The sequence below is a fragment of the Paramormyrops kingsleyae genome, chromosome 8 (genome assembly GCF_048594095.1).
Source record: "Paramormyrops kingsleyae isolate MSU_618 chromosome 8, PKINGS_0.4, whole genome shotgun sequence".
NCBI lineage: Eukaryota > Metazoa > Chordata > Actinopteri > Osteoglossiformes > Mormyridae > Paramormyrops > Paramormyrops kingsleyae.
This window is the reverse complement of record NC_132804.1, coordinates 17,979,136-17,990,121: the sequence shown is the minus strand read 5'-3', so window position 1 is coordinate 17,990,121 and position 10,986 is coordinate 17,979,136. Positions and strand designations below refer to the sequence as shown.

The window sequence follows — 10,986 nt, the reverse complement described above, 5'->3', positions numbered from 1 at the left end:
CGCATTTCTAACACCTATACGATTAATATATGATGTATGTGTTCACTTTACACGCCAAATAAGTCAGCCCTTATCTAATGTAAATTTCAAAAGCCTTTGTTTATTATACAGAAACAAAACATGTAATTCAGATAAAGCAATAGAATCAAAACAAATGAATGTTAAAAATGTTTATTAGTTCATAGATAAACCTGTAATTGACTGAGCAGCCATGAGTTTCCTTAATTTAAAGCATGATCTTTAAAAAAAAAAAAAATTAAAATCAAAAATGAATAATGGCACTAATTTTCTTAAAAGAGGCCTTTGTTTTTCTTCATATTCAACTGCTTCCACTGAGGCAGGTTGGCAAAATTGTCCTTGGAGACTCCAAACACCGTACAGAAGTCCGAGTCTGACAGATATTTCTGATGGGGGAATCGAAACACAGATATTAATTTTAAACAACAAAATCAGAAATTATGATTATCTAATGATCTTCTCACCATGTTAAAATGTACCACAAAAAGTGGCCATTCACCATAACGGCCATTCACCATAACGGCCCTTCGCCATAACGGCCATTCACCATAACCATTCCTACCTCCTTCTGTGCAGGGTTGATGCCTTTAGGAAGGTCATTTGCTGATTTGTTAACTAGCTTCTCTGGGGGGTAGTACTGGTAGGTCGCAGTACTCTCTGCATCAGGTGCATCAGCCTTTTGCTTGGGGACAGGCGAAGGGTGATTTAAATACGAGCTCTGAGTATGTGTGTGTCTAACCACTGTGTACTTTCATCATCAAAAAGCGTGCATATCGGTTGTTTGGTTGAAGTCATGACTTTGTGCTAAATCTGCCAGGATAATGCAATTTTTAACCTAAAAATAATCAGGACAGCGTGCTTACTGTTGGGACTGTGACGGTAGATGCAGCATCCCCAAGCTCTTTTTTCAGTTGCTCATATGTTTTTCCTTCCTGAGAGAAAAGTCAAGTTAAAGCAAATCAGGTTTACATTAGTTTAACAGAGGGAAAATGGTGTAAAACTGGCTCCAGTGAGATCAAGCAATAAAGCGAAAAAGAATCAAACAGGTACAGAAAAGTGGCCGACCAAGGCAGAGCGTATAAAGAAGCAGCACCCACACTCCACTTTGAAGGATCCCAGGCAGTGAACCACCCTGTAAAGGTAGGGGGCTCAAATCCCTGCTTGACGATGAGGATGGGGGTGTCGGGGTCCCTGGAGGCAGGGTGGGTGCGCAGGTACTCCTGGCTGGTCACCACCGATTCTTTGCACTCAATCTCATTGGCACTGACTCCCACCCAAAGGAAGATCTGCACACCCAAAACAAGACGGCAAACAAAGCATATTATACAGACAATACATTTGAAACCAAATTTGCAAACAGATATTGGGTCAGCTGATAACAAAGGGGTTCAGAGTATGGCCTTGCTGTTTAAATATGGGGGTGGTGTTTGGTTTGGTGCCGGTAAACAGAAGGTTACTGGTTCAGATCCCATGTTCGGCGGAGCGATGTCACTGTTGGGCACTTGAGCAGGGACAGTCTGACCTTACATTCTCATTTGTACATTGCTTTGACAAAAAGGTGTCTGTTAAATAAATCAATGTACATATGAGGAGGTCCTGTGGTATTTTATGCAGCAGCTTTAATCCAACAAACCTTAAAGAATGTCCGGGTGTACTGGTGGGTAAGAATGTAATATTGTACGTTTTGTGTAAGTTGCTGGGGGCAAAAGAATTTTCCAATGTCTAGCAACAATCACATGTAGTTGTAGCATCTTTTGTGTTATTTACTGTATTTTGTACTGTTTTTGTGATTATTTTAGTGTCCTTTTCTGGTTCCTATAAGGAAGGAAGTAAGGGCAGTACCTGATCCCATGTATCTAGGAGCATGATGTCATCTTCGTTGAGATCACTTTGGTTGAACTGAGTCACCTCAGTAACAGTAAAGCGACCTGTCTTGTTGGAACACTCGAAAAGGCGTGGGGGGTGATCCATCACTGACTGCTGCAATCTTAGGAAAAAGAAACCAACACAGCAGGAAATTGTAACATTTAAAACCATATGTAAAGAATTAAAAGCCTAAAAAACTTAATAAGCACAAAAAGAAATTTGCCGTAACTGAAATAACTGCTGTTCAAGGGCCGTAAAGGAGATAGTGGTAACATTGTGTTAAAACCCTAAGAGGGAAGTCATCAGAGGATGCTGTATAAATGTAGATTTATGTGCACCTCTTCTCACTGGCATAAGCTGTTTTTCCACCCAGAATATTCCAGAACTCAAGTGGCTCCAAACCCTCGGCTATGATCTCTTCAAAGCCCTGTCCAAGCACAGAGCTGATCTCCTTCGACATGGCACGCTCGTCTCCACTGGAACCCTGGTACATCAGACAGGCATCAGCCTAATGACACGCTTCACCACTCACATGCCACCGCTCTGTCTCCTGGGCCAGCTGTGTCCCACTCACCTTCCCACACCACAGGTACCTCCCGGTCTGGGTTATGAGCAGGAAGACATCGTTGGAGTTCAGCGAAGCAGCAAGTGCCGGAACCTCAATGGATTTGGTGTTCAATGGCTCGAAACCATGGATTTGGAACAGACGGATGGGTGGTTCTGGTTCCGTGCCACCTTTCCTGGAGGTGCCACCCTGAACCCACAAAGAAAAGCGAGAGAAACCATAACACGACGTCAAGATAAATATCCAGAAGCTTGTTACAATCAAAGAGGATCTTCTTGGTAGGATTACATTTAGGGAAAAAAACACTCACTCACCTCAAAAATGACCATTTTACCCTTAAACATGGACATGAAGTGGCGAGGCTCCTTGCCCATGGTGACTCGTACTTGCACAGGCTGCCCGCCATACTTCTGGTCAAGGTTTACTGCCTGAAATGCCGAAGCTGCCAGCTCGTCTTGAGAAGCGTGCCGGCCCTAAGCCAATGAAAGAGGTTAGTGCATCCGTCAGATCCCTCATACCAGATGCAGTAGGGTTCATATCAGCCCTCAAGTTTCCCAGGGGGCATAGACTATAGGTGGAGACCTACCTGCCAAATGTAGAGGAGGTAGTTTTTCTTCCCGTGGACCTCATAGGTGTAGAGTATCAGGTAGCAGTCACCACCATAGAAGTAACCATACCACTGGCGCTCGACAGGAACCAATTCCAGGTTTTCGATCCGCCAAATCTGTCAGACAGAGCCATGCTGATGTGCCGTCCAGCCTTAAACGGCTCAGTTCATACATTGTCCCAAATGCGCATCGTTTTCTACCTCGACATTTCCCGAGCCGTCATCCACCATGCGCTCCTGGGCAGCCAGATCCGGCATGGCATGCATCTGCGTGGCATCAAACTTGGTCTGCACAACCTTCGCTGTGTGCCAAGAATACCAACACTGGCGTTTGTAACATTTCGGGACAGTGGTTCCTTACTAACAATTCAACAGCCACAAAATGAAATTTGTGAAGTTTACAGCATGAAGAAGAAAGGTAAACATAATTTTTGCCAATGATGGGTAGAACATGTATGAAGCATGGACCATAGAATGGTTACTGTTCAATTAGTGAACCTTTGAATACATGACTGTGTACATAGTCAGTAAACATGGCCATATATAAACAAAGATTATCCCCCCCCCAACTCTGTGATCCTTCTTTAACTTACCCACTCGGCCCACAGTGTAGGTCTTCCCTATGCCCACTGCCTGATCCTTGACTTTCCAGTTCTGAAACAGCTGCTTGAACATGGCAGACTCTGCGGCGTCATTCACAGTTTCCACGTTGGTGGTGATGGGGTAGTTTTTCAGCTTAATGAACTCCTGCACAATGTAACTGGTCTGCTCAGTATCACCATATATGACTTCTTATCCCTTTTACTATGCATTACACTTAGCTTGGATAAGCACATTTCAGTAGGGTTGAATTATACTACATTGTTGTTTACGGCGTTGTTTACAGTTCTAGAATTTAGATATAAAATTCTAGAAGAATATATTTAGAAGTATTTGTCAGTATCACAGAAGAGCAGTTCGAAGCTGGATGGATGTAAACATAGGTGACTCCGGGCTTTTCTCCCAGGGGATTCAAGGTGAGAGAGCCCAGTCAGTCATTCATTACAGGCCATGCCAATCTGAGACACATACAGTACTGTGCAAAAGTCTTAGGCAGTCAAAGGAAATGTTCAAAGCTATTTATCCGGGTAGTAAATATATATTTCCCCCGCACCAAAAACACAATATAACACCAGAATATATGCATATTCAGAGTAACACGATAAAAACTAACAATAATTTCTTATATTCTCCCAAAAAGTTACACAAGATGAACCACTTCAGTTCCCAAACCCCCCCTCAGGCCCCCCCAGCCATTCCATGTGTTTATTAAATTTCACCACCTTCTCACTTAAATAATTAATTTAAATAGTTTCAAAAGTCAGTGATGTACTGATTAGCCGTATGAGGTGTGCTAGCGGTCAAATTAAAAATACATGGATATATTGGACAGTCACTGCAAATACTGGGTGACTTTAGGAAGGGTTTTAAAATGGCTAAGCTGACACACTTTAACAAACAGAATAGCAAAGTTTTACACCAACATGAATATCATTTAAACATCATTTTCTATGCCTGTGTAAGACTTTTGCACAGTGCTGTATGTACATTTATGAAGAAATAATAAGCACATTTACAATAAATTATTATTACATTATTATTATTATTTATATGACTAACACAAGCCACATTCTTAAATATAACTATACAATATAATTTAGTATAACTGAACTTAATATGTTCGAGCAGCATTTTCATCTGACCAGTAGGGGGTGCAATTGCTTTCATCCCCGGTACAATCGCATTTGGATTTAAATGATTGTTGGCTGTCGCTGACACACTCCTACGCACCAGAGCTCTGGACATGGCTGCCTGTCTCTCAGCCTTGTTGGCCCTTTTCCCTTTCCACACAAAGATTTTCACCCCTCCCTGATCAAGGAAGTAGCAATCCTATAAAGAAAAGTCAAACAGTCAGACTAAAATCATAATTCTGCTCCAGTCTGGGGTAGCAGTTAATACGAATCTATGAGAATGATGGAAAGTGTCAAAAACTCATTTATTTTCTCTATTTTTTCATGGCTCAGCCATTTTCAATGGGGTCTCAGCAACTCACATCGTGATTCAGCAAATCCTGTATCAGTGGCCTGGTAGCAACCTCTGTTACTTTCATTTGACCATCAGCATCAGAAACACTGCAGGAGAATCAAGGGTGTTGGCTGGAGATCAGTTCCATTACTGTAGTACTTCATTCCAGGCATTTAGCAGTAATTAAAATAGAAGTCAGTGCCTAAGAATGACGATTAAAGCTGGTATCAGGAACTCACTGGTAGAGCATGAGTTGAGACTTCTGTTCCTGGTCAGTGATGTCATCCGCTATTCCTTTGGGCAACTGGATGGTTCTTTCCCCGAGGATGCTGATCAGGAACTCCATGAGTTTTGGGGAACTGTCCTCATCATCCCCTTCGATGATGGCGATGTCTGAGCGGCCTCCCCGCTCCCGGTCTCGGATGTCCTTGGCAAGCATCATACCCTGACACAGACGGCTGTCTAAGTACCCTGCACGTTACGGGTCTCGCCATAAACCGTCACAGAGTGTAGAACCCAGGAGCCATAGAACCGGATGTGAGGTTAAGGTGGTACATGCACACGGCTGACAGTGTTGTATGCCTGCCTGGTACCTTGAGGCGCTCTTGACGGTTGCTGTCTGGTCCATTCCACTGAACGATGGTCTTACCAGCGTCGAGCAGAAAGACGTCGCCGAGGTTGAAGCTGCCCCAACTCATCTCCACCTGTGTGGCAGCACATGGGATAAACAGCACGTTTTTTTTATTATAACAGTCTGTAAATTTGGACAATATCCCTATGGGGGCTGCAAGAAAAAAAACGTACACTGTGTTGTGCATGCAGTGAAAGAAAGAATGTTTTAAAGAATGGTCCTATATTCATTAAATTGCATTTTAATAGTAATACATTTTTAAATAATATAGGGCAGTCATGGGCATTTTTCAAAAATGCTGAATGCTAAAATAAAACTGAGCAGATAACCTAAACAGAGATTAAGGGCTAACTTCCACTTCCACAGTCTAGCTCAGTAATTCTCAGTCCTGTTCCTGACGCCCCCCTGCCAGAACGTTTTCATTCCAACCCTGCCTTACTCAGGCTTATATGGTCCTTAACAGGCTCATAATGAATGTGGCAGATTGAAGGCAGTGTGGGTTGGAATGAAAACATTATTGGGGGGGGGGGGGGGGGGGGTGCACCTAAAACAGGCTAGTTCAAGCAGTATTAATTAGTGTTCCATAATTTAATTAATCTAGGTGACAGCCTCAATGAACTGAGGACCAGCTTCCTTCTCAGAAGCTTTAAATATAACTATACAATATAATTTAGTATAACTGCACTTAACATGTTCAGCAGCATTTTCATCTGACCAGTAGGGGGTGCAATTGCTTCCATTGCAACCCCGGTCCTCTCACCTCTTTGGCCATGACCCTCTTACTGCCTTTGACATGCAGCAGGCGCTTGATGTCATAAGTGTTGGTCTCAGTGTGTCTCATTCCTGATGCCACGCCGCCCTGCTTGTAGCTGTCAACGAGGAACACGAAACAGACATCTCTGGTCCTGTGTCCCCACCATGCCAGAACACTGTGCTGACCAAGCCACTGCCGTCACAAGGAGTCTGAGTCTGATGTGGTGTTATGGTTAACGAGTCCGGGCCTGGATCACAAAGCAAGATCTCTTGCTTCGCCGGATAACTTGTCTCATTTAAGGTACCCCAGTTTAAATGGACTTTGTCTTCATTCACTTTGCATTTAGTCCAGACTTCCTTAACTCTTCTACACTCCTACAATAATTATGTTACAATGAGAAAAGCCTGACATGTGCCAGGGTAGGTGTGAGACTTGAATCTGACAAGATATCCAGATTAGCAAGAAATCCTCCTTTGTGATTCAGGCCTCGGTTTTTGTGACCACAATACTGCAGGTTCAAGAACTGTAGAGTGAGAATTGAAATGATGATTTGGTTCCCATTTGCACAAGTATGAGTACAGGTCATTTGAATGCCACTTGTCACTTATCTTACATTACTCTCCTTTCAGACATACAGAGCTCACAGAAAGTCTTGAGGCACTGGCTTAACTCTATAAAAATGTTGCAAATTTATTGGTTTCATAACAAAAGTCCATTGACAAGCAGTATTTCACATATCTGCACATATCTTTTGCACAGACATTTTCTTTTTATTAAGTGCCATAATTTTCTTGACTGACTCATTCAGTTACGTTCTTGCCATTTTGTTATTAATTGCAATTGTAGTCACTGGCCCCCAAAGTGATACTGAACACAAATGTACTGGGTATTTTATGTTATGGCTAAAATGTTACTAATTAAAAAGTGCCCAATGAGACTGCTTGCCAATGAACTTTTTAACTCAAAACAGCTCTTTTAGAACTATAATTTGGGTTTCAATTTATTAGTACTTGAAATGTGTTTTACTAAAACTAATGGTGGTTTCTAATGTGATTTTTTTTTTGTAAATAAATGAATAAAGTGATGATTTGTTATAAAGCCAATCGATTTCTAATATTTTTACTTAATTAAGGAAGCGTTCCAAGACTTTCTGTGAGCTCTGTACATATATAGTCAAGAGGGAAACTGAGGGTCCAAGTGCAGTCAGACCAATTATCAGAAGGGCTTTGCTCAGGAGCCTGACGGAGGTGTGAGTATTCAGCTGCAGCTGGGGCGCGAACTAGCAACATCTGGATCACAGTCACAGGGGCTTAACCAATTGAGCCCCACCCCGCCCCCGACAGTATTGGCTGTGCAATATGGGAATTGTGAATCCATTTTTAGTTTAAGCCAATCGGAACCAATAAATAACCAAAGGGGTGTGGTATAAACCAGTTAGTGACCAGTTAACTTACAGTACAGGGTAATCCCACCCAGTATAAGGGGTGTGGTATAAACCAGTTAGTGACCAGTTAACTTACAGTGCAGGGTAATCCCACCCAGTATAAGGGGTGTGGTATAAACCAGTTAGTGACCAGATAACTTACAGTACAGGGTAATCCCACCCAGTATAAGGGGTGTGATATAAACCAGTTAGTGACCAGTTAACTTACAGTACAAGGTAATCCCACCCAGTATAAGGGGTGTCGTATAAACCAGTTAGTGACTTACAGTGCATGGTAATCCCACCCAGTACAGGTTTCAGAGCCTCACATCTTCTCAGGTACTCACATCACCCCCTGCTTGAAGTACCCACGGAAGGAGTCGGACTCGTATCCCTGCACCTCCCTGTGCTGCACGGGTGACCCCCCCAGGTACTCATCAAGCTGTATGGTGTAGACAGCAGCGGCCCCCTGCTCGTCCTGTGAGGACTGGGAGCCGATCCAATAGTGAATGTTGTAGGACAGTGAGGCGCCTACTTTGGCAGTCTGCGGAGAGAGGTGGCTGCAGTGAATGGCTGTCCTTTGCATGGGTATTCTGATAAACATGCAAAGCAGACGGCTTAGATTCGTGCAGTGAAAAGGATGCACGCATTGATTTTTGCACGGTCAGCTTTGCTGCTGTCAGGACAGAACTAGGGTGGGATGTAATTTGTTTTTAAGGAATATTACACCGTGATTTGAAACAAGTTAACGGAAGGAAAGAAAAAACAAAGCTCTCATTGAGGCTTGGGTGCATTTTAATGCTTGTTGAAAGGCGTCCATGGTGGATGCATGCAAAGCCACTGGATTTGTGATTGATGCCAGGTTCATTTGTAGCGTTACCTGTGCTGCTTGCGTGTGACATGGTTGACCACAATGGAACATTGTGAACCGCCCGACTCTCATTTCGGCATCATAAAAAAAGGATGCCTATATATGGTAGGGTTAATAGACTGTAGGCCTGAAACAGATGGAGAGGATGCCCCCGCACCTCAGGCACTCCGTGTCCGACACTTACCGCAAGTAGGATATAGCAGTCACCTTCATAGAAGTTCCCATAGGATTTTTCAGGTACCTGGACCAGTTCCATTTTCTACATGTGTGAAACAGAGTACTTATACATCCACATCATCCCATGAGCATAGCCCAAGCACATCATGGATCATCCAAAATGAGCAATTAGTACATTACCTCAATACGCCAAATTACGTTCCCGGGAGAGCGGGTTACAGCACGAAATATGTAATCCATTCTGGCTCTTTATCCTCCACAGGTTAGTCTTCTTAACGACAAAGCATTAATCGGTTAAGTTGCTCTCTTTTTTTGAATTTTGAGTTAATCAGTTTTACACTCTAAAAGTCCGGCTCAACACAGTGCTAGAAAGTACAAATATCAGGAGAGAACGCATTAGCAAAGAACGCTCGTAAAATGTGTATACACGTAATAATTGAAGGCATAAAAACAAATCTTTCCAACAGAAAAAAAACTCTTCGTACTTTGCGCTCGTGTTTTTATTGACCTCCAGTCCATAAAATCATGCCATATTTAGTCAAAACATACCATTTAATTTTATTTTAAATGTTAATACCTCAATCCTTTCATCTTAACTTATTAAATTATGAAAACGAGGAGTAAAGAACCTTTTCAGTAGGTTGAGGAAGCTTGTGAGTATGAGAGATGGGTGCCGGCAGAGGGATGGTACCTGGACTGGCTGATTGTCGAAGGGGTGCTTGTGGGTTTGGATCCGAGCTCTGAGTCCGGTGTCCCGGGTGGGAATCCAGATGAGACTGAGAGCCCGTGACATACTGAAGACGCAATATCCAAAGGCTTGCGCATTTGCTTGCGATTTGCATTTGCAAGGCCTCTCCTATCAGAATGCAGTCTGTGATGAGGAAGAAGAAGATCTCCATCCCAGCAGGCAAATGAGGATAGATCAGTTCTTTAAAGCCTTATATGGAGATGGGAGCTGGGGGTACTTAGTGGCATCAATGCATTAGGCTGAAATGATTGATTTCATCTGCTCAATTATTAATCATAATGCAACAAAAGCAGCAGAAGACAGGCAATATCATACTAGTACAGCAATAGAAATCAATGCTACAAAAATTACACATTTTAATTCCTTGTATTTCAGAAAGAATTTGCAGGAGTTTTGTAGACAGTTTTTTTTCTGATTTATATTTAAACATAGTTCACTGGCACCAGACTATAAACATGAAAATGAAACAAATATTTTCAGACACATCAGGGTTTTTGCTATCAAATCACGGCATGTTTACAAGCTTTCATCCAAAGGCAACGTTAGGAACATCACTGCCTATTACAGGGATGAGGCTATCATGAAGTGAGCGATACATTAAAACAAACTGGTACGATATTCGGATTGTTTGAGATCCCAGAGGTCGCTCATGTATCCATTCTGGATAAAGACACAGCAGACCAGGATTGCGGGACGTTCCCCATTTCCTGCTCCGTCGTTCAACTCACCTGGTGTTTCAGGCACTATATACTCAAATTGCTCATATATTGTGCAATAGACATGTATGCTAACATAACTATTGTTGTATTTCTGGCCCTATTTTGCCTGCACGCTACAGCACTTGCATTGACATTATCGCTGACAATCATAGTGTTTTTTATGTCATGTATGGCAGGACCCGCATACTTCAGACAGCACGCTGTAAATGAAGCTGAACGTGACTCTCGTGTGATTTGGTGTCTGCAAAATGAATGAAAATTTTCAACAAACAAAAAACAAAAAAACACCATACCCACTCATAGCCAAACTGGCGTGTTCACATACAAATTTCCTCTCTGCAGTCTGTCAGAACTGACTTCATGCTGCACGTTTCCAAACTCATTGAGGACGAATGGGGCTGTCCGCCACGCTGCCCCTGGAGTCCCACCCTCTGTGGATTTGCATGCTGTTTGGAAAGTGTCTTGTCAATGCAAAACCGCTGGGTTCAATATATCCACTGCCTTATAAAGTCATGGTGGCAGGGTTTACAAAGGAAAAGCTGT

General features: G+C 42.7%; 1 protein-coding gene across 5 annotated transcripts; it reads right to left on the bottom strand.

The window, feature by feature from the left end:
* Positions 1 to 80: 80 nt before the first annotated feature.
* Positions 81 to 10,911, bottom strand: avil (advillin). 5 transcript variants are annotated; one of them, XM_072715372.1, is made up of 20 exons: positions 9,606 to 10,911; positions 9,157 to 9,341; positions 8,984 to 9,058; positions 8,276 to 8,472; positions 6,512 to 6,620; positions 5,714 to 5,824; positions 5,360 to 5,565; positions 5,149 to 5,227; positions 4,887 to 4,985; positions 3,650 to 3,803; positions 3,258 to 3,358; positions 3,036 to 3,173; positions 2,764 to 2,922; positions 2,459 to 2,638; positions 2,223 to 2,368; positions 1,861 to 2,005; positions 1,116 to 1,304; positions 882 to 950; positions 581 to 700; positions 81 to 404 (listed from the first exon to the last, which is right to left on the bottom strand). In XM_072715372.1, the coding sequence occupies exons 2-20, from the start codon at positions 9,214 to 9,216 to the stop codon at positions 291 to 293; spliced, it is 2,451 nt and encodes an 816-aa protein (XP_072571473.1). In that variant the 5' UTR covers positions 9,217 to 9,341; positions 9,606 to 10,911; the 3' UTR covers positions 81 to 290. The 5 variants fall into 5 exon arrangements, with proteins under 5 accessions (XP_072571473.1, XP_023688973.1, XP_023688948.1 ...); XM_023833205.2 differs by having other exon boundaries at positions 9,157 to 9,244; XM_023833180.2 differs by having other exon boundaries at positions 9,668 to 10,911.
* Between the last annotated feature and the right edge of the window lie 75 nt (positions 10,912 to 10,986).

What these genes read in the sequence shown, in the direction of transcription:
- avil (XM_072715372.1), bottom strand. Translation starts at nt 9,216, where the DNA reads ATGGATTACATATTTCGTGCTGTAACCCGCTCTCCCGGGAACGTAATT. An exon ending in TCCTAGATACATGGGATCAG is followed by an intron (nt 1,305 to 1,860) that starts GTACTGCCCTTA and finishes TTGGGTGTGCAG; the next exon opens with ATCTTCCTTTGGGTGGGAGT. An exon ending in CTACCGTCACAGTCCCAACA is followed by an intron (nt 701 to 881) that starts GTAAGCACGCTG and finishes CCTGTCCCCAAG; the next exon opens with CAAAAGGCTGATGCACCTGA.